This window comes from Urocampus carinirostris, chromosome 2 (assembly GCF_059441175.1).
Source record: "Urocampus carinirostris isolate Australia breed hairy pipefish chromosome 2, RoL_Ucar_1.0, whole genome shotgun sequence".
Classification (NCBI taxonomy): Eukaryota; Metazoa; Chordata; class Actinopteri; order Syngnathiformes; family Syngnathidae; genus Urocampus; species Urocampus carinirostris.
The window spans coordinates 65,581,374-65,604,860 of NC_142350.1; the positions used below are offsets into that span (position 1 = coordinate 65,581,374).

At 41.1% G+C, this 23,487-nt stretch overlaps 2 protein-coding genes across 7 annotated transcripts; both read right to left on the reverse strand.

The window, feature by feature from the left end:
• Window positions 1–605: 605 nt before the first annotated feature.
• Window positions 606–13,607, reverse strand: LOC148373007 (homocysteine-responsive endoplasmic reticulum-resident ubiquitin-like domain member 2 protein). Of its 5 annotated transcripts, none has more exons than XR_015849581.1 (10): window positions 13,497–13,607; window positions 12,838–13,066; window positions 9,693–9,770; window positions 9,488–9,574; window positions 9,303–9,406; window positions 9,117–9,221; window positions 7,444–7,764; window positions 5,143–5,272; window positions 3,134–3,354; window positions 606–3,037 (listed from the first exon to the last, which is right to left on the reverse strand). XR_015849581.1 is itself a non-coding variant. In XM_088327531.1 (9 exons), exons 2-9 carry the CDS (start codon window positions 12,982–12,984, stop codon window positions 3,202–3,204), a joined length of 1,125 nt encoding a protein of 374 aa, XP_088183657.1. In that variant the 5' UTR covers window positions 12,985–13,066; window positions 13,497–13,607; the 3' UTR covers window positions 606–3,201. The 5 variants fall into 5 exon arrangements, 3 of the variants coding, with proteins under 3 accessions (XP_088183657.1, XP_088183658.1, XP_088183660.1); XR_015849580.1 differs by having other exon boundaries at window positions 606–3,055; XM_088327531.1 differs by having other exon boundaries at window positions 606–3,354.
• Window positions 13,608–14,332: 725 nt separating this feature from the next.
• Window positions 14,333–23,361, reverse strand: pkdc (protein kinase-like domain containing). Of its 2 annotated transcripts, XM_088327541.1 has the most exons (5): window positions 23,248–23,303; window positions 21,520–21,574; window positions 21,267–21,448; window positions 19,422–19,807; window positions 14,333–15,869 (listed from the first exon to the last, which is right to left on the reverse strand). In XM_088327541.1, the coding sequence occupies exons 4-5, from the start codon at window positions 19,796–19,798 to the stop codon at window positions 15,278–15,280; spliced, it is 969 nt and encodes a 322-aa protein (XP_088183667.1). In that variant the 5' UTR covers window positions 19,799–19,807; window positions 21,267–21,448; window positions 21,520–21,574; window positions 23,248–23,303; the 3' UTR covers window positions 14,333–15,277. The 2 variants fall into 2 exon arrangements, with proteins under 2 accessions (XP_088183667.1, XP_088183666.1); XM_088327540.1 differs by lacking the exons at window positions 21,267–21,448; window positions 21,520–21,574 and having other exon boundaries at window positions 23,248–23,361.
• Window positions 23,362–23,487: the final 126 nt, after the last annotated feature.

The window sequence follows — 23,487 nt, forward strand, 5'->3', positions numbered from 1 at the left end:
AGCCCTTTAGCCACTATGCCCTTGGCTTTCTGTGAGGATTTTCACCCACTTTTTTACAAAAAGCTGACAGTGAATAAAAAAAGGAAAGTTGACTGTGAGGGCCTTCGCATCCAGGACAAGTGGAAATTGGAGTATTCTTTCACCAAAATCTGAAACAACTGCATCTGCTTAGTTTGCCAAAAGACTGTGTTTGCTTTCAAAAGATAAAGGCACTGCCAAACATGCGGACTACAAAAACTAACTAGACAGGAACGCTGTGAAATAGTGAAGCAACTGGAAGCCGTTTTCACAAAACCCTGCAAGTCAAATGGAATTGCTACAAAGGCGAGCTACGAGGTCGCGACGCGGATCGACAAGCAAACATTCGACGAAGGGTGAATTTTTTTAAGACTATAATCAGCCCTCACACATTTTCAGCTTACAAAATCTAGCTCACTTTCTGAAAAATTTGGACACCCTAGTGTTAGGTCTTCAATAAAGACTGCTGCATTTTTTATTTTGATATCAGTAGTAGGAGTGGACAGTTAGAATAATAGAAGAAAGTCAAGGTTAAAACTTAAGATTGTATTAGGATGAAAACAAGAACACACTCTAAGTCGGAAATCAGGTTTTTGCTAGCCCTTCCACCGGAGGCGCGTGCTTCCAAGGTCTGCTTTCAAAATCGGTTCAGGAAGGAATCACGCGCCGCCTATGGCTAGAGACTCATTTATTGGAAAGCACATGCATAGAACAACACATCTGATTGGCTTAAGCGAGGTCACATGAATAGAACTAACTAATCTTATTGGTTTAGACAGAAAGCACACGTTTAAATAAAGTGAATAATGCTGGTCGCTAGATGGCGTGTGTGCATAATAAATAAGCAGTAGGGAAAAGAAAAGAATGGAATGCAGGGAGGAAAACTCTTGAGCAGGCTTTCCGGCACTTCCCAGCACCAAAGCGAAGGCCATCTTGATTAATCATACTGACAATGGTGACTGATAGTTGTATCAACTGCTCTCTCGCGGTCATTTCATAATTAGGAGCTACAAATTAGAGCAAGGGTCCCCAATTTTTATGAAGCTAAGAACTACTCTTTTGTTACTGATGAGTGACAAGGGTCAGGGCTAGTGAGGGCCCCCTTTTTCAACCCTGAAGTTTTCTACCCAAAGCTGGAGGAATTTCAATGAATGCATTTGTATTAGGAAGAAATTCTAGTTAAACGAAATCACTTTACTATTTTAATTCAAATGAAAACCATACTAAGATTCTGATAAAGATGAAAACATTTACCTATGTACAGTATCGGTAATTTGAAATTAAATTTACATTTACCTTGCCAACAGAATGTCATGCTTTACACTTGCGCCTTAACTCTGAAAAGACCGAAATGTTAGTTATTGGTCCATCTAAATGCCGTGACTTGTTCTTAAAAACTGCTCTGAATATTGACAAAAATAATATCACCCAGAGTGACTCAGTCAAAAATGTAGGTGACATATTTGACCCCGATATGTCCTTTCAAACACACGTGAAGAATATTACTAGAACAGCTTTCTTCCATCTTCGCAACATTGCTAAAATTCGTCCTATGCTGACTCAGTCGAATGCAGAAATTATGATTCACGCGTTCGTGACCTCCTGTCTCGATGACTGTAATGCACTACTCTCCGGTCTCCCGAAGTCCAAACTCAAGAGTCTTCAGCTGGTACAAAATGCCGCAGCGAGGCTTTTAACTATGACAAGAAAGTTTGATCACACTTCCCCGAATTTAGCTAACCTGCATTGGCTCCCTGTTAGCTTAAGATGTGATTTTAAGGTTCTGTTGGTATTATACAAAATCATGCATGGACTTGCTCCCTCATATCTTTCAGATTTAATTTCCCACTATGTTTCGGTGCGGAGCATTCGCTCTGAAAACGCTGGTCTACCTAGTGATCCCAAGAGCCAAGAGATCCGCAGGTTGCCCGGTGTTGTGGAATGCTTTTCCCCCTGAGATTCGATCTGCAACCTCAGTGGAAATGTCTAAATCTAAGCTTAAAACACACTTCTACTGTATAGCATATGAATAACCTATATTTTATGTTGATAATATGTGTATTATTTGCCCTCATGTAGGTTTTAGATGAGGGGATGGTGTCATAATAGTCTGTAATAATAGTTTGCAATAGTCTTTGATCTGTGCAGCCCTTTGAGACTCTTTGTGATTAAGGCCTATACAAATAAACATGACTTGACTTGACACTAAACTCGTATACAGACGCTGCCCTACTTACGAACAAGATAGGTTCCACAACAATCGCTCCCTTAATGTGGACAAAGGAGATTGTTGTGGACTTCAGGAGAACACACCCTAAGCAAGCACCCCTGACCATCAACAGTGGTCAAGAGGGTGATCAGCAGCAAGTTCCTGGGTGTGCACGCCACTGATTACCTCAAATTCCACATCACTGGCCGAGAAAGCCAATCAGCACCTCTCCTTCCTCCAGAAACTGAGAAAAGCCAGAGAACCCGGCCCATATCATGCGCACCTTTGACAGAGACACCGTCGAGAACATTCTAACCTTCGGCATCACTGTATTGTACGGAGCCTGTTGGAGTTCCTGTAAGAAGACCCTCTAGCAAACGGTAAGAGCCGCGGAAAAGATCATCGGTGCCTCTCTCCCATCCCTTCAAGACCTGTACACCTCTTGCCTCACAACAAATGGACACACACGCACTGCCTCCAAGGAAACTACATCACTTTAACAATTTAACACTTTAGGACCAAAATAAGATAACCTTGCTCATTGCACAATCATGTACATTTGCTTTACAACTCAGAACTTTTTGTTTACAAAGTGTCACTATGCACTTTAAGACTTATCAGTGCACTGTCTATTTATCTGTCGTACAAGAGAAACGCATTTTAAATTATCTGTTTTTGTTGCAAAAGTGACAATGTAGTTGACTTTGAATATGAAATTGTATATACTCACGAATGGACGCCTACACAAATAGTCTCCTCATGAATATTTTAATCACCACTCACAGTCATTGCGTGGGCAAATGCTGACACCTGCAGGGCAAGAGAGGACTCACAAGAAAAATAAAACTATTTTTATTTAAAAAACAAAGACATGAATTAAATATTAAATAAAATAATACAATTTACCAATTAGTATATTGTCCAGACTCTTCCAAAGTGATTACGTTTACACCCTGGTTGAAGCCTGTAAAGGATTAACGCAGCGCCGGGGGCAACGCAGCGGGTCTTTGGGGCCCCGCATCCGGGAGAAGTGAGCTGATAAAGGTTTTGACGAAAGACCAGGCTGTGCCGAGCAATCCAGGGTCCCCTTGCTGGACATCCTCCGTACCGGCATCCATCACTCTCTCCTGAAAATACAGACTATTTAACCACATTGCTAGCTTTCTCTAAATGGTTTATATTTATACAGCAGACCTCCCAACGTGCTTTACAATGTGCTTCACACACTAGGAGTTCAGTGTCTTGCCCAAGGACACTTTGACACGTAATTCGGAAGAGCTGGGTATCGAACCTGCGATATTTCGGTCCCAAGATGAGCGCTCTACCTCCTGAGCTACTGCTGCTACCTCCGCAGGGCTGAACACATCCTGAAAGGCTCATCGCACCCCGGGAACCGTTTTTGCGGACTGCTACCATCGGGCCGAGGGTTCAGATCCCACAAAGCAAACAGACAAAGGGATGGCTTCTTCCCCAAAGCTATCAACCAACTGAAACAGTTTTAGAGTGCAATGTCCCTGTTCTAAATTTTTAAGTGCAACACCCCAGTTGTTACGTGCACTATTTCTGTGATTTTATTTGCAGAAGAAGGATTTTATTGAAGAGGAGGTACTTTATTTATTTACCGTTTTTACATTGTACCGTTTACTTTATTTACACTTGACTTCATTTCCATCATATTGTGCAAATAAAAGCGTATTTCAGCTGTCATGTTGACTTGTTACAGTTAGGTGTAATATCCCAGCTGCGTAGTTTTTATTTCAGATGTGAATACTTTATATTAAAGGTGAACAATTTTGATAAGTAGTGGCACAGGAGCTGAATGATTTTATATCTGAGAATAATCTATGCAATCAGGATTCAAGGCTAACCACTCTACTGTGACAGCCCTGATTAAGGTAACCAATGATCTTCTATTTCCAATGGACTCCGGCGCTTCATCACTCTTGCTGCTGCTGGACCTTAGTGCTGCCTTTGACACTGTGGACCATAATATCTTACTAGAACGGTTGGAAAAATGCATCGGTCTCTCAGTAACCGTCCTCTTAGGGTTCAGATCCTACCTCTCATATAGGACGCACTGTGTTAAATACAGTGAAAAGACATCCAAACCCTTTAGTGTTACCTGTGGTGTTCCGCAGGGTTCAGTACTTGGCCCCCTTCTTTTCAGCATTTACATGCTTCCATTAGGTGATATTATTCGCAATTATAATATCAGTTTTCATTGCTACGCAGATGACACTCAACTGTGCTTAAAACACACTTCTATTCTATGGCATATGAATAACCTATATTTTATGTTGACAATATCTGTGTATTATCTGTTATTGCAACATCCATTGCAGAGTGGTCATCCTGGAAGGGGGATACCTCATGTGCGGTCCCTTCAAAAGGTTTCTTTGTTTTCCTAATGTTGAGGTTTTTGAGTTTTTCCTTGCCCTCATGTAGGTTTTAGATCAGGGGATGGTGTCATTATAGTCTGTGGTTTGCAATAGTCTTTGATCTGTGCAGCCCTTTGAGACTCCTTGTTATAAAGGGCTATACAAATAAACATGAATTGACTTGAACAATTATTTTTCGATCTTTTAGTCTTTATATGTAAAATTTCTCAAACTGGACTGCAACCGCAATCTCGTTATAGCATTACAATGATGATAAAGGGGATTCTGATTCTGTAGTTGATACCCCTTTTTGGTTTGTTTGTCGCCACGGGCAAACTAAGGATATCTGTGTTTTGTGCTCCTTAGTTGGTTTTGCTCATGTGTCCTAAAAGTGGGAAGGATAATACGCATCAAAGGGGTGAAGAAACTAGACACATATAACCATCAGTAAATTGGCTTCCCTAGATATGCTTTGAAATACAGAAATCATGAGGGGGAAAAAGTGAAAAAAGCTCCAGCTAAGAAGTGAAAACCTACCAACTCCTGTATGCCTCTTTGCATCTCTGCTTGGTGCCATGCTTGGGCTTCTCTAGGATCCTCAAAGTTTGGTGGCTCCTGCGGTTGCGGCTGCCCCAAAATGCTGAAGGGAAACCAGTTCACTTGGTACCTAAGAAAAAAAATATGTTCTAACCCACTGTTTTTCAACCAAGGCGCTGTGAGACCTTGTCTAGTGTGCAGCAAGAAGTCATGTTCATTTGTGACGCCCTTAATCAAAGGGCTTCACAGACCACAGATTATTACAGACTATTATTACACCATCCCCTGATCTAAAACCTCGGTCAAGTCACATCAAGTCATGTTTATTAGTCTAGCCCTTAATCGAAAGAAGTCTGAAGGGCTGCACAGACCACAGATTATTGCAGACTGCAGACTATTATTACACCATCCCTTGAACTAAAAAATTGCCCAATTTTATATTTGAAAAAAAGGCATGCCTTGTTCAGTCATTGATTTCTTTCAGTGATAAACCAAGTAACCCTGCTATTCATCCACATCAGTAGGTGGCAGCGGATTATGATTTTTTTCTATTCTTATAAATCAATTAACCGCTTATGGTCGCCTGGTGCCGTCTAGAGCAGTAAATGAGCCCATTCGAATGGCACTAATAACAACAATTTGCTATGAATGTGATAATGACCTGTATAACTGCTGAGACCAAACGATTCAATACTCTATGGCAGGGGTCTGGAACCTATGGCTCATAAGCCAGATATGGTTCTTTTCATGAGTACATATGGCTCAAAGATAAAATTATACTCATGCAAAATTCATACGGGCAGAATCAAATCTAGTGCATGCACAGCCTACATAGTGCTATTAGTACAAACGCTTCGGTTCTGTATGTAAGAGCATACTATCTACTACAGTTTACAGTCAAGGTGTCACAACAACACACCCCGTTTTGGCTGTATGTTGCTAACTAATCCTTTATAATGCGCATTAAACAAATTGGGTTCTCTGTTGAGACACTTTATGATGAAAACACACAGAACTGTAAACACCCAGAAATGCAAGTGAACCACGTGAAGCAGTGGGGGCGGGCAAAGCTATGCACACAACGTACTTATCTCTGCCCAGTGCCATCTGCACTGAAGGTAAATCCGTCAGTATCATTGTTTGCAGTATTTTGTGACATTTTTACAAAAGATCCTGGCTTGTACCTGGTTTTGGGACAATTTTTGATGAAAAAAGGTTGAAAACAGCCGCAACGAACGAAGTAATTTCAGGGGTTTTCAGTTTAAAGTGGTATATTTGTTGATATTGAATAAGGGCTCGCACTGCGACTAGCTGGCAACCAGTTCAGGGTGTTCCCTGCCCACTGACTGAAGATAGCTGGGATGGGCTCCAGTACCCCCGCGACCCTACTGAGGATAAGCGGTGCAGATAATGGATGGATGGATGTAAAAAAAACACTAAAAAACAAAATCAAATAAGCAAAACAAAAAAATATTACATATGCTATAATCCATTGTTCTACTTACACCAAAGTGTCATCGAGACCTTCGAGATAAGCGGTGCAGATAATGGATGGATGGATGGATGGGATAAGGGCTCTGGCATTGTTTTTTCATAAATTTTCTCAAATCATCAGTAAAATAAAACGTGCTAACAAAAATTGATTTAGTCTGGAGAGTGGGTATGGCGGTTTTGCTGGAAATTTGTGCTATCATGGCTCTCTTTGGTCAAAAAGGTTTCCGACCCCTGCTCTATGGCTTATCCCAACTCCTGGCAAAAAGCTTAGCATACATTGGGATGCTTCGTTTTTTTTGCGCCACCCCCCCGCCATATGTCAAATTGTCCATTCCCCATTGCAAAAAAAAGTTTTTGTGCAAATATGTTTGCATTGGTAGAAAAAAGTTGTGTAAAAACATACAACTCTAAACATACGTACAGAGACCCCCGCTAATTTGTTAATTGCTGGTTCACTGCTTTGTGGATTTTGAATTGAATAGTCATTATTTTCATTGATATCAACTTGTCATGCATTGTGTTCAGCAGAGAACAAATCACGGGGTCAGGTTAAGGAGGGCTTTGTGTGTTGGGAGGGTGTGATTGTCTGTGTGTGCGACTGGCTGGTTTATAATGTAGGTCAGGTGGGAGCGCAAGTCAATGTATTTGTGTTTTATTTTTATTTTCATTTGCCTTTTCAAGATGACATGCGACTCATAGTTCGAGTGAAACTTGTACATGGTTTTTTTCTTTCTTAATTTTGCATTTTTGTTTTGGTGTGACTTCATACTCCAGAGAGACTGATGGTCCGGAAAATAGGGTACTCACAGGTAGAATAGCACGACGGCTCCCGCCACCAAAACGAAGCGGACGAAGGAACAGTTGAAGTAGACGAAGCTGAGCAGGATGTAGATGCAAAGAAGTGCATACAGCCTGTCCAGCCAGTCCCGGTTGAGCTCGTCCACGTGAGCACCACCGCCCTGTACGTTGATTTGTACGTTGGGGTTGATTCCAGGAGGTGGCGCAACGTTTTCCGGCAGAGGAACGGCTGCCGGGGGAGGTGGCACGCGGTCATCAGGGCGAGGAAGAGGCGGATGACGGGTGGTGTAGGGCAAGCTGGAAGGCTGGCAGCCCAACATGGCAGCTTGACTGCAAAAAGAAAGCAGAATGGAGAAAATATGTGAATTTTGAAACTGATGGCATACTGTGTAATATTAGACGGCTGGATGTCGGACAATAAGTCGTAGTTTTTTCATAGTTTGGCTGGGGGGGTGCGACTTACACTCCAGTGTGACTGATATGCGAAATTTATAACAAATTGTTATATCATTGAGTTTCAATTTTTTATCACCGGTATTGTACAAGGCCGATCAAAATTAGAGAAATATTTTCAAACAATTGAATAAATCTGAAATAATGCCATCTTTGCTGCGCAACAGTTTAAGGACATTTGTTGTGTCTATATCATGCTACTACAACACTTTGTCACGATTTTGCCCAAAATGCACTGATTAAAATTAGAGAACACTTTCAGGTGCCTACCACATAATAGCGCTAATCTAGCACATAGTGCTAAATTCCTCAATTATTGGTCAACCCCTATTTAATAGGCATTCTAACTGCCAGTTTCACTGACTTTCTCATCTTGATTAAATCTTGTATTTTTATCTTTTAATATTTGTAATATTACTTTATGTATACATGTATACAATACTGAAGATGGTAAAGACCTGTCTCGCCATACAGTGTCGCACCATTTAACAGCATTTGGACTGAAGGTCTACAAACGGAATTTTGCTGAGGAGCATGTTCTGTGGGGAGAGAACTGGTCCCGAGTTCACTACAGAGATGAAAGCAAATTTAATTTATTTGGGTCCGATGGGAAGCATTTTTTAGGGCGACACATTGGAGAAAGATTAAACCCAAAGTGTGAAAAGTCAGTGAATTTTTAATGAAATGAAATGATATGCATTTATATGGCACTTTTCAAGTCAATGACTTCCCAAAGCGCTTTACAATGTGCTCCACATTTTCCCAATAGCGGCCTTGTATTGTAAGACGCTAACCTGCTTATTGGGGGTATTAGGGGTTCAGTGTCTTACCCAAGGACACTTCGACATGTAACACGGACGAGCCGGGATTCGAACTGGGATCCCTTGATCCAAGACGAGCGCTCTACCTCTGAGCTACTGCCGCCCAGATAGTTAACAGTGGAACTATCATACCAATGTTATTTTTTATTTTTTTAAAAAACCTAGGTTGAGAAATGTGTATTTTTTTTACATAGTGGAATCCATACCTAAGATCGCGCCATGTTTGTCTGACGTCTCACTATGACACTGGTTTTCGTTTGCATTGGACAACAGTACCATCTAGTGGTCAAAAATTACACAATGGAGCTTTAATAACAGAATACTGTTGCAGGAGAAAAATATTACAAACACGTAACTATATATAAAGATAGAGGCAAATAACAAATGGATGAAGCATATTCTACTCACTAATGCATGTAGTAGTGCTGTGCATACATCAGCTGCCACCACAACATCTGCACAGGCGTCAACATCTGCCTACTTTGCAAGGGGAAACAAGCTCCCTCATGAGCCCTAGGGATGGATATTATAAAGAAATTCAAGCGCGCTCAATAAGTCAAAGAAAAAATGTGTAATTTATTCATCTGCGCTTACCATCGAGGATCTCCGGCAGCCGACTGGGGGTTCAAAGCGGCAAATCCACCTCGATACCCGAGATGACGCCAGTCGAGAAATGCTGAGCTTGCGGTTTCAGGAGTCTAACAAAAAGAAGAGATGATGAATGAGTAGCTGACAAAATGATTAAAAAACAGAAGTGACTGCTGAGGGTTTGTACTCACACAAGCATTAGGTAAGGTGGCGCTGCAAGGTGAGTCAGGGGGTGTTTGGGAATTGCTCAACAAATGAAACACGTGATACTCATTTTCCTGGTCCACATCGTAGAATCGGATCAGATGTGTGTCGCATATTCAAATAGAAGATTATTTACGGATGTGGGAAATCATCCCACATGCACATCCGGGGTCTAATGGGGCGAACGCATACCTGTCGCAGCACCTCTCTGAGCAGGAGGTGGTCCTGAAGGAGCCTTCCAGCGTAGACCAGCCGATGATCACTGGAGTGCTGCCCAACAAATTGATGACAATTTACAAAAGATTAACAAAATATGATGGATAGTTACCATTTTCCGGACTATTAGTAGCACTAGCCAAAAAATGCATGATAAAAATGAAAGTAAGAAAGAAAGGAAGAAACATCTAAGTCTCACCAGAGTATGAATGAATGAAAACTTTATTTCGAACATTATAAAATACAGGACAGAAACAATGACGCAACAACTTTTTGTTAACATAAACATGTTCGAAAAGGGATAGTAAGAAGCAGACGCTTATTTTCCCTACCCCTTCCTCTTCCCTATTGATTACATTTTACAGCTAGCTCCTTTTTTATGTCTAAATATAACACAATCTCACAGATATACATATTATTAGGTCAGATATCAATATTTATAATAATAACAATGATCACATATTTTATACACTAATCATCGTAGTACCCATCTTTTAACGTTATAATGCAACTTGTCACTAAATATCATTGTGAAACCAATGATAGTAACAACGATAGCAATAATAACAGTTATGATATAATAATAGTAACAATAACAAGGTTAACTATAGTTGTAAACGCAGTATTTCCAATCTCTCGTATCACTCATACCCCATTTTCTTCATCTCTGTATTCTGCCAGCAATGTTTTTTTTGTATTTAAATTTGGACAAGTGGTAGTAGTTGGACATTGTTTGATCTCGTCTTGTAAATTGTTCCAAAGTTTGATTCCACACACTGACACACACATACTTTTCCTAGTGGTTTTCACCTTTGGGATTTTGAATTTACTACAACCACTTAAGTTATATATTCCCTCTTTCCGAGTGAATAATTTTTGGATGTTTTCTGGCACTATGTAATTTGTTGACCTTAAATAGCAGTTGTGAACTGAAAAATTTTACTAAATCATCTGATTTTAATAATTTGGACTTCAGGAATAAAATATTAGTATGATCCTGATATCCTACCCTGTGTATGGTTCTAATTGCATGTTTTGAGTATAAGTCACATTTTTGAGGAAAGTGCATTTGATCAAATCCAACACCAAAAACATACATATCCTCTTAAAGGGAAATTTGAAATGAATGCCCTCAACAACCCCTTAGCATATGTCACCCTTGCAAACTTTACTAAAACAACTTTGTCTCTCTTTTTTAGGGAATGCATTAAGACAGTAAAACACAGAGCATGAGCACCTTGTATAGAAATCACTTTTGAGTAAGTCGAAAATATTGACTTAGGCAAAATGATGCCTTATCTTCTGAACATTTGTCTCCCGTTTTGGGCGCGTCACAATGATGTAAGCGGGGCGCAGTGTCGCAAGAGAGTTGGGTGTTGTGTTCAATAAACGGGTGGGGACGTTGTTGCTTTCCAAAGAAGCGTACATGATTATGTACAGTATATTTATCTTTAACGAGGAGTGCTCCAAAACCTCCCCACAATGACCCGCTACAGTAATTTCACAAATCGTTTCAGCGAAATAAGCTTTATGGTAGAGCACACAACAGTTGTCCATACATGTGATTTTTGGAGAGATCGTCGTTAGGCGTCGCACCAAAATATACGCAGAGAGGAGATATGGCAAAAAGGGAACGCTCTTTATTGCATTCGGGACATGTTCAAAGTTCCAGACTTTCCAAATTGGGCTTTATAGTGTTCTCAAATAAAGTTAAGATATCTCGTGAAGGTCATCCGCCCCGGCAATAACGTCATCCCACGACCTTCACCAGATGCCTACATACTTATCATCAGTTATTATCCACAATCCACAACATGATATTCAAATGATTCCTGTTTTGAATCGCTGGTTAATTGCAATAAAAGTTCGATTTCATCGATCGTTAGGAAAAACGTGGTGTCATTTCGCCAAAGTAAATATTTTTAGCTTGCCCAAAAGTGATTTATATACAAGTTGCAAATGTTCTCTGCTTTACCGTTTAACTATATTTTCCTCCAAAATAGAGATAGCAAGTTATTTTATTGATGTTTGCCAGAGAAACGTATGCTGGGGCGAATTTCACACAGGGGGAACATTTTTCCGCACAACACGGCAAGGTTGAAATTATCAACACAGGCCTAGAGCACCCTCTTGTGGTTTATTGTAAAAATAATATGTGAAATGATATATTTCCAATAATAATATGACAATAATGCCCCACAAAAAAGTCTTACTCGGGTATATGTCGCACCCCCTGCCAAACTATAAGAAAGCTGCGATTTACAGTCCGGAAAATTCGGTACATAAGTGGCCTAATAAGGCAGTTTCTCTTGACTTATCCTGAAATTCTACCATGTCACCCAATCAGATGTACATTATGAGTGCACTACAGGAAAGAGATCTAAATATAGTGGAAGCTAGAGCTCTTGATGGTGATAGGAATGAGTGGAGAGGTGTTGTAAAAGGATAATGGGATGTTTAGACGTGTTCTAAGGGATGGGCAGAGCACCTGTATGATGTGGCAGGGGTAAACCAGTGAAAGCTGTCGGGCCCTGCTGTTTAACAGAAGAGTGTGTTGTGACATGGCCGCTTTCTTGTGTCACGTTTTATCTGGAGGGAAAAAAGCATGACCGACTTAGGTGCTGAGGTGCCTAACTTGTTTGGGGTTTTGGGCATTTGGGTTGGCCATGGTCCGAAAAAAATGTGTGTGTGTTTTTTGCTACCTTTTCCCTTTAATATTTTTTTACTTTTTGTATGTATTTGTCTTGCTGTCTGTCACCTCTCTCGAGGGATATGACCAGGGTAGATAGATAGATGTCCAATGGAATCGGTAGTTACAATTCCTAGCTCCTCAGAGTGAGATGTCGAAGTGTCCTTGGGCAAGACGCTAAATCCCTAATGCCCCTGATAAGCAGGTAGAAGCCTTGACATCGCTATCGGTGTGCGAGTGTGTGTGTGAATGGGTAAGTGTTAAGCACATTGTAACAGCCCTTTGAGAGGTCTTCAGTGACTTGAAAAGCGCTATATACCCAAAAATGCAGATCTCTTTTTACAAGCCATTGCATTTCAGACTTATGTCATTCTGAAATGTCGTATCACAGACATTAGTCTATGAATACGAGTAGGTCGGGGCGTGACTCACATGCTTCTTCGAGTACATGGTGGCCATGTGAATCTTGAGCTTCTCCACTGTCCAGCTCATGTAGCAGTCCATGGTGCAGTCCTCACGCTTCTGATCAGGGGCTTTGATGACCAGAGTGATCAAGGTGTCTGAATCCTCAGACTCCATGGTTCATTGTTGTGGAGACCAAATGAGGAAGCACCTTTTGATGTGACCGGGACACTACATCATATCTGGGTGCTGCTTTATTCTGGTTGGAGAAAAAAACAATACGTTTCACTCTTTACAATGTTATTTATCTCTATTGGTATTCGTGACATTTGCTTGGTCAAGACACTCTTACGAAGGAGGATCAAAGCATTTTATCTTGTTAAATGGCGTGGAAAGAAAACGTTTATGTGTGAAGAACTTGACGTCATGTAGAGCAAACAAGCCTGGGGATCATAATTGATGTTTGAAATATTATAACCACGCAACTAGTTTGTGACGACATGGACATACGTTTTAAACACAAATCGTTCTGTAGTATACACCTGTGAATGCTAGCTTAGCTCGGTAGCTTCCGCTGCTAGCTTAAGTAGCTAACAAAATAACTCGCTTCCTGTCTCGGTTCCTTGTCAGGTGACTCACAGATTTACAAGAGCAATTTATATGCCGGTAGCAAATATATTTTTAAATACCTTGATGGAGAACTACTACTGTTTTCTGTTTACTTGTTGTCATTGACGTCACTACAGTCGTATAGAAATGGCGTCAATAACTCCGCGTCTAGATGACGTAATCATTACGCGACACCGACTCAAATGTACAGTACAGTATGTAGATTTGTTCATAAAGCGTAAACGGTCACGTTTTATTTTCCCTATAGAAAATGCTCCAACTAAATATCTCCAACGTCATTGATATAAATTTAAACATCTTATTAAATGTATTTCAGAAATATACACTTTTTCACCCAATTGAAATTGCATCTCTATTTGAACACGTTTGAATGTAGCGACATTTACAGTTCTTGGGGATCATACTTAAAGATAAAATGAATAATAATTTACTTCTTATGGGCAAATAAACACAGGGGACACATATTATATCTCAAAAATGCCTAATTAAAGGTATATTTAAGTGTACAGCACAGCGTTGCATGCAAACTGAATCACTTGAGATATCAAGCATACCCAGATTAATTTCATTTCATTATTTGTGTGTATAATTATTTAGAGACGGTGTGTAATATTTAGTTGGTTCCTCATGGTCAAAAAAAAAAAAAATCAGCATTCAGTAAAAAGAAGACAAACATTGGTATTTTTCAATTCTTTTTTTAATTTTCAATTTTCATAGGTCGGGAAATTTGTATTTCTTTATCATAACTTAATCCATAATTAGGGGTCGCCACCATGTTTGTCTGGCATCTTGCTACACTGTACTCATTTGGCACTGGTTTTCATTCTCATTAGACCCTACAGTGCCATATACTGGTCAAATACAACACAATGTACCTTTACCATTGCATTCGGAGTTGTTTTTTTTAGGCAGAAATTTGGACAAAGTTGTTGAAAAGACCAGTATCTACTACAGCGATTGTGAAACTGAGTCCTAAAGCGTACCGTAAATTCCGGACTATAGAGCGCACCTGATTATAAGCCGCACCCACCACATTTTAAGAGGAAAACCGATTTTGTACATACACAAGCCGCACCTGTATATAAGCCGCATGCGCCCACATTTAAACACGTAACACAAAATTAACCTAAACCCGACTTCAAGTCCCGCGATTGAAACAAAATGTCTTTCTTTAAAGTCCACAGTCCAAAAATCACAGCCGGCAAAATGTACGGAAAATGATACCGGTACTTAAGGTTTGATGCAGACCTGCAGAGTCCGGGTCCCGTTGAAAGTAATCCAAGGAAAAAAGTGTATATTTCCAAAGGTAAGGGTGGGAAAAATATATCAGATGAACACATTCACTTACGCAACCCCTTTTTCTTTAACCAACTTTTTACCCCCTCTTCTTTCGTTGTCTGTCCCTCACCTTTAGCGGTCCCGACTTAAACCCGGCACCCCGCGTTTGTTCCGCCCCTCATTTTTCGTTCACCCGTGCAAAACATATCAGAATAAGTGTCTAAAATAAATACAAATAAATACATTACAAAATATACAGTTGCAAATACATATTATACATGGGTTACACATATTTACAAAGAAAGACGGTACGCCGAGAGTTTTTAAAGCTTTAATAATAATACTATAGCTTTGACAGGGCAGTTAATGGTAGCAAAACTCAAGCGCCGCTAGCGGCCGTTAGAAAAATTACATAAATTGGTCGCATCACTGAATAAGCCGCAGGGTTGAAAGTTAGAGAAAAAAGTAGCGGCTTATATTCCGGATTTTACGGTAATATTTCAACCTTTTGGACGTATTCATGCAGCTTTCAAATCATTAAAACTGTTGCTTTTATTTTCTTTCAAAGTTTGAGCTTGTGCAAAACTTCGTCAGCAAGTCTCTTATTGTACCGGTCAATCTTCCAGTGTCCTGGACTCCAACCCAGTAGGAAGCGTCGGAAATCGGTCCAGGCAAAGGGGAACATCTCCCTCCACTCCTCCTCCAGTGCCGCGAAGTCCACCTCGGCTCTCACTGCGTGTTTCAACTCGGAAAAATAATGGTCCAGCAGGCCCGGGACCTTCTTCTCACATTGCTTTCCTTCCATGCAACTGCCGAGGAAATACGCCACATCTTTCATCCCGCATCCACCGCCCACATACTGAAAGTCCACAGCCGCCACTTGGCGTCCGTCTGAAGAGAAGCAGAAGTTAGCTAGCTTGGCATCTCCGTGGACAATGGTAAGAAAGCGGCAAGCGCTGAGTGTCTTATCCACGGCTCCTGCTGCCGCCTTCAGCCTGGCGTCATCCATGGCCTCCAGCTCGTCCGGGCGTGTCTCCAGGTGCCAGTATGTTCCCACGGGCCACAAGCCCTGTGGGGCGACACCCAGGAAGTGAGCGTGGAAGTGGGCCAGCCAACTCAGACAAGCCCTCATCTCGTAATCTTTCACACTGGTTCTGTGAGGACAACAAAATAGGTCATTTAACGAAATAGAACATGGTGCAAAATTTGCAATTGTAAAGAAACAAGTGCAATCCAAAAGTATTAGATCAGGGGTCTCAAACTCAATTGAGTGGTGGGCCGCTGAAGCTAGGCTCTAGGTGAGGTTGGGCCAAATGGGATTTTCCACAAAACAGTGCTGATAAAAATGTACTTAAGGAGACAGTTTTGTCCACTAGATGTCGCTGTAATGTGTAGTGCCACCAAAAATGTGCCTCCAGCATCAAGCTCCCACTTGACTGCCCTAGCTCTGAGATGTGCAGATTATGTGTGTTTTGTGTTCTTTTTAAGATTTATATAGATAGATAGATAGATACTTTATTCATCCCCGTAGGGAAATTCACACTTCCAGCAGTCTACCCCGTTGTTTATTAACAGATTAACATGATGCCCTAGGGGTGCTTGTAGCGGAGTGGATGACGTCACGCCAGTCCAAAAGTTCGACATCCCTACGGCAGATGGAAAACTTTTCTTTGTGAAAATCCAGGGATACACCACCTCGTGTTAGCAAGTCCGCCTCCTCTCCGATTCCCCCCGGCTTTCGTGTCTCTGTTTAGCGGCGTTGAAGCCGGATAGCTCCGGGTAGCTCCGGGTGGCTACACGTTAGCGTCCGGAATGCTAAACGTGAGCCACGTTTCCGCAAAACACAGCAACTGCGCTCCCTGTGCGCTTCGATGTTTTCCACCAGCACTCGATGATCTTATTTGGTCGTGAGTTCGCATTTACCATGACTACGGATGGTACCGAAGACTTATAACGCCGCTAGCCGCTTCGCTAGCTCCGGATCTTCTTCCACGATAGGCCCCTTCATCACGCCGGCACGAGAATTCTTCAGGGAAAGGAGTTGAAATTCCTTGAATACACGCATTTTTGTGCGCTAAAACCCATGTCCCATAGGATAGAAGTAAAACGGTAGTTGTCAAAACGGGAAGAAAAAACACCAAAATAGGAGCAGATAATAAAACAATAGGGCAGCTGCTGGAAAAGGCAGCCGCTCGTGGCAGCGCCGCTTTGATGATGGTATATCTATGTGTTTGTACCCCTATTTATTTAGTTTTTGTTTGTTTTTCACCATTCTCACAAACATATTCACCTTATAGTTTTTTGTTTTGTAAATATATTTCCAGGTTATGATGGATTTGGATAATATGATAGTGACGGCAATGTAATGACAATAGCAATAAGAATAGAGATGTAGTTGACAACAATAAACATAATAGAGACAACTATAGATCTTGAAACAAAAACAGATTTGCAGTTCAATAAATGGTGTTTATTGTTATACAAAAGGACAACAAAACTGGAGGGCGACTACTTTCAGTGCAAGAAAGCTATTTAGAGAGCAGCTGGCTAGCTACACGCTAGCGTTGGGTAACCGTATCGGTGATGTCTTAAAGTCTTTGTAATAATTAAAATACAAAAGTCACAAATGTAGCAGTTTTCCACGAGTACCATCCGTAGTCATGGTAATGGATCTTGCGTTGGTGACTGGCCACGTTCACGGTGAAGGCTTAAGAGTAGCCTAGCTGTTAGCTTTCCGGGACACGATAAAAATCCAGCTTTTCTTTGTGCTCTTCTGACTTTCCGATTTAACTGATGATTTCAAATTCAATGTAAACAGCCGCTAAAGCTACGGGCTGTCTTGTTTGTTTTGGTTACTAGTTGTACGCCCGTCTGTTTGACCGAGATCTTACATAAAAAAGATCTTACTTAAAAAAAGTTCAAAGCGGCGCTGCCACGAGCGGCTGCCTTCTCCAGCAGCTGCCCTATTGTTTTATTGTCTGCTCCTATCTTCGGTGTTTTTTCTTCCCGTTTTGACAACTACACTATGGATTACTTCTATCCTATGGACATGGGTTTTAACGCACAAAAAATGCGTGTATTCAAGGAATTTCAACTCCTTGCCCTGAAGAATTCTCGTGCCGGCGTGATGAAGGGATTTATTTTTGCAAAGGTATTGGGTAAAAAATATAGAACTTGCTGCGAGGTTCAGGCATATCTTGCAACAATTCATGATTGTCGTTGCAATAATATTACCGTAAATTCCGGACTATAAGCCGCTACTTTTTTCCCAAATGTTCAGCCCTGCGGCTTATTCAGTGAAGCGGCCAATTTCTGGAATTTTTCTAACGGCCACCAGCGGCGCTAGGGTATAAAAGGTAAGATTAAGACCAGTAGAATATGGGCGCCAAGAAAGACTGCAACCTCTAAGTTGAAGCATAAATTGTCTGTAAAGTTAAGGTACGTTCCGATAATAAGGAAGACGCCCTTGATGGCGATAATTATGAGGAGGAAGTTGAGGACGATCTTCCACGAATTTCACAATTACGATATGCTTTTTTTTAACAGGCACGTTTGATACATTGCGAGCGTGATCCTACTAGCGTGTTGGTACCTTTCAAAGGCACGGTTTGGGATGAAAGTTATATTATTATTATTAAAGCTTTAAAAACTCTCTCGGTGTACCGTCTTTCTTCGTAAATATGTGTAACCATGTATAATATGTATTTGCAACTGTATATTTTGTAATGTATTTATTTTAGAGATTTATTCTGTTATGTGTTCTACGGACGAATCAAAAAGAAGGGGCGGAGCACACGCGGGCTGACGGGAATTGGGGTAAAGCTGAGTTACCGGTAGATCTGTCTGTTGTCGCAGCGGACAATAGTGGATATATATTTTTCCCACCCTTAACTTTGGAAATATACATTTGGTTTCCTTGGATTACTTTCAACGGGACCCGGACTTTACAAGTCTGCATCATACGTTAATTACGGGTATCATTTACCATTTATGATGTCAACTGTGACTCTAGAATTGTGTACTATCCATGCAGTATAATGAAATTGTGAATATGCTTGATTGCTATTAAGATTTTCGAGAAGGGTTGTTCAAACCTCACATTGTGTTTGCTGTTAAAAACGTCATATTGAAATATAATATTGTGAATGTGCTTAATTGCTGTTGAGATTGCCATGATTGTTTTCTGTTATTAGTGTCAATAAATTTGTTCAAACCAAAAAAAAGTCACAATTGTGGAGCTTACAACCTGGTCTGGGTTAAAGTTGTGATTGTATCACAAGTTTTAATGCGGGCGCACGCGGCTTATACATGGGTGCGGCTTATGTAAGAACAAAAGTAGCAGATCACCTAAAAAATGGCGGAGCGGCTTATAATCAGGTGCGCTCTATAGTCCGGAATTTACGGTAAGCCTAATTATTAGCTTGACCCATCTATTGACTATATAAGGCTTTTGCTCGCTTACATTATTTGGAAACCAATAATACTACTAATAACAATAATAGTCACCTAATTGTTATAATAACAATAATCTTCAAAATAACAGTTATAATAATACCAGATTAATTTAGGTTTACCTATTTATTAACTCTATAATGCTAGTAATCACTAAATATCATTCAGACACCAATATTGAAATATTGATTTCTCAAACCTTTTCATAACTTTTGTCAAAACTGTTTTGAAAAAAAATGCTCTTTAAACGTTACCTCCTGTGGTCGTAACCAGCTAGGTCCAGGTCTTCCAGTACGATGAGCATCTCGTCTCCATGGGAACAGGCACCAAAGCAGGCTGGTATTCTACACTTGGAATTGGTGGCGTAATTCTGGTACCAGTGGTTCTCCACCTCGTAGGACCTCACCTTCCTCATGTGGGAACGATGTGCAGCGGGATCGGAGGCGGCGTGTTCGACCCCCTTGGAGGGGAACTTGATGTGCTTGACGACCACAGACGCCCGCTCGCCGCCTTCGAGGTGCAGGTGGACGATCTCGCCGTAGCCGCTCCATAAGGTCTGGATCTTGGCGCCGACTCGGAGGGAGGAAGCGCCGCACGCCCGAAGAACTGCATCCTGGTGCTCCGGCTTCATTTACGGTAACTGTTGAGTGTCGGAATGAGAAGAAATGAGAGAGAATGTCAAAACTGGGAAAAACAGTACTATAAGGGAGACCGGGGACGGTTGTAACAGTCATAGATTGACCAATTAGAAGAGCTTATTGACGTCACGGATATGGCATAAGGGCAGCACGGCAGCGCAGTGGTTAGCGCGTGTGCGGCACAGTTCCTAGGTCTTGGGAACCTCCTGTGTGGGTTCAAATCCAGCTACCAGACTTCCTGTGCGGAGTTTGTATGTTCTCCCCGTGCTTGCGTGGGTTTCATCCGGGCACTCCGGTTTCCTCCCACATTCCAAAAACCTGCATTTCAGGTGGATTGGCCGGTCCAAATTGTCCCTAGGTGTGAGCGAGCGAGCGAGTTGTCTGTCCCTGTGTGCCCTGCTATTGGCTGGCAACCAGTTCAAGGTGTCCCATGCCCACTGCCCGATGATTGCTGGGATGGGCTCCAGCACCCCCGCGACCCTACTGAGGATAAGCGGTGCAGCTAATGAGATGAGATGAGATGTTTTTTGTTTCACGTCAATAATACTAAAGATTGACCAATTATCAACTATCAAATGCATGTGAGGGGCACGACTATTATTACCCCAATATTTCTAACAGAGCATTCATGCATGTTAAACATAGCTAACAGCACATCCAGCAGCAGCTTACGTCAGAATTCATTATTTCAAACAATAATCAGACAGCTTCCTCCTAGACCAGGGGGGTCAAACTCATTGTAACTCGGGGGCCACACGATAGAACAAACATTCTGTTGGGGTCCGGACAAGGAGATTAAAGACAAAGAAAAAGAGAACTAAAGAAATAAAGGAGAGAGGGCGGGACAAAAAAAGAAAAAGAGAGAGGGAAAGGGCGTGACAAACAAGAGATAAAAAGTAGTGAGAGAGGGGGGAAAAGAAAGGGAGAGGAAGAAAGAAAATCCGAAGAGAAATAGAAAGACAGAAGGAGAGAAGAGAGGAAAGAAAGCACGAAGGCTAGGAAGAGAGAAAGAGAAAAGAGAGAAAAGAGGTTAAAAGACACAGAGAGAGAAAGAGACAAAGAGCAACACAGGAAGAGAAAAAGAGAGACACAGAGAGTGAAAGAGACAGAGACAGAGTGGGAGAAAAGGGGTGGAAGAGAGAGAGAGAGAGAGAGAGAGAGAGAGAGAGAGAGAGAGAAACAAAAGATAAAAAGTGGTGAGAGAGGGGGAAAAGAAAGGGAGAGAAAGAAAGAAATCCAAAGAGAAATAGAAAGACTGAATGACAGAAAAGAGAAAAGAAAGTGCAAAGGGTAGGAAGAGAGAAAGAGAAAAGGAAAAAAGGAGAGTGAAATAGACGGAGACAGTGGGAGAAAAGGGGTGGAAAAGAGAGAGAGGGAGAGAGAGAGAAATAAATACAAGTACAGTGTCTTTGTGAGAGGCACCTGGCTTTGGCAACATAAAGTTGACATATTTCAACTTACAGCTTGTTTTTCTCTTGCGCTTCTCCAAATGTTGTCTTGCGGGCCGGATTCAATCCCTCAGCGGGCCTGATCTGGCCCGCGGGCCGCCTGTTTGTCACCTGTGTCCTAGACGCTTTCCTCCCTTCTGATTGGTCAATATGCATTTTTTCCATGACTTCCTTGTCGTCGACTTGGTAAATGGTCTGCATTTATAGAGCGCTTTTCAAGTCAATGGAGACCTCCCAAGGCTCTTTACAATGTGCTTCACACTTACCCTTTCACACACACACTCACACACCAATAGGGAATCAGCCATGCAAGGCGCCTACCTGCTAAGAGGAAAGAAATACCATAAAACAGGCAAAACTGTCTGTTTTAACAGATGGCAAATGATGTTGCTAGTTTTAGGTATTGCTTTTGTATTATATATTATCCGCATTTTTTATTTTCCCTTTTTTACAAGTAAAATAAGGTTGTTCTTTTTCATCCATTTTGATTTATTAATTGATTAAAATTTTATTTTTTCCATCTATTCATGTGTTGAGTATATAAAAGGTTCAAATTGTTTTATATTTTACCGTGTTTTTTTATATAAAAAAATATATATATTTACAGTCTTTTTCAGAAATGTGTTTTTATGATTAGCTTTTAAAAAATATGCAGTCCCTTCATTTGCTTCATGTTGAGGTATTTGAGGTTTTCCTTGCCCTCATGTAGGTTTTAGATCAGGGAATGGGGTTATAATAGTCCACAGGTGTCAAAAGGGCGGCCCGCGGGCCAAATCAGGCCCGCTAAGGGATTGAATCCGGCCCGCGAGACAACACTCAGAGAAGCGCAAGAGAAAAACAAGCTGCAGGTTGAAATATGTCAACTTGATGTTGCCAAAGCCAGGTGCTTCTCACAAAGACACTGTACTGTCTCTCTCTCTTTCTCTTTCAATTTCCACTCCTTTTCTCCCACTCTGTCTCTTTCTCTCTCTGTGTCTTTTAACCTCTTTTGCTCCAACTTCCCATTTTCCTTTTCTCTCTCTCTTCATACCCTTTGCGCTTTAATTTCTCTTTTCTTTCCTTCTGTCTTTCTATTTCTCTTTGGATTTATTTCTTCCCCTCCCTTTCTTTTCCCCCTCTCACGACTTTTTATCATTTGTTTCTCACGCTCTCTCCCCCTCTCTCTTTTTCTTTCTTTGTCCCGCCTTCTCTCCTTTTCCCTCACTCTTTCTCTTATTTCTTTATCTCTTTTTCTTTCTCTTTAATTTACTACTCCGGCCCCCGAGATAATGTTTGTTCTATCGCGTGGCCCCCCGTGTTAAAATGAGTTTGACACCCCTTTGACATTAAATAGTCGGTAGTTTGCTATAATCTGTGGTCTGTGCAGCCCTTTGAGACTCCTTGCGATTAAGGCTATACAAATAAACATGACTTGACTTTTCTTCTCTCCTTTCATTTTCCCCACACTCACTTTTCTTCGGGTGGGCAGAGCATATTTGTGGGTGGGCACCGCCCGGTGGGCACCGCCCATCCACTAAAACGCCCCTGGATAGGACACACTTAGTTGTATTATATGTTCTTATTGTCACATTTCTCAGAGTTATTCAAATATTGGCCTATATGAAGCTTATTTGTAATAATAAATCACAGTTACAACCGTCCACTAGCAGTGTTACAACAGTACCTGGTACCGGTTGGGGATGTAACACGTTTTAACTCTGTTTGGGAAACTTATGAACTATTTAGAATTCTACCAATGATGTTTACATGTTAAAGACAAATTAAGATACCATGTATACAGTTTTGAGAAGATTAGCACAAAAGACCATAAAATTGGGAGGAAAAAAGCTAAATGTGTTACAACTGTACCCGGTCTCCGCTACATTATACACGAGTCACAAACGAGTGGGATACGTAGATTTGAGAATGAAAAATTAATTCATTGGGTAGTAAAACAAGCTTAAAAGTGTATCATCATATTAAAACGAATCTTATAGTTCAAATATACTTCCTACCAGACGCTTTTCCTCTTCGAGATTGACGGTCCCCTCGATAAATTCAAGAGCAGGTTCCATTAATAAAGGAAGTTGTACGGCAAGTCCGATGGGACACTTTTCGCTACTAGTAGAAAAATAAAGCTAAAACTGTATAGTTGTCGAAAATTGGTGAAATAAGTACATTATCCGCTATTACAATGACAAAACAAGTAAAATAAAAACAACAACAAACAGCGTAAGTTAGCCTACTGTAAAAGT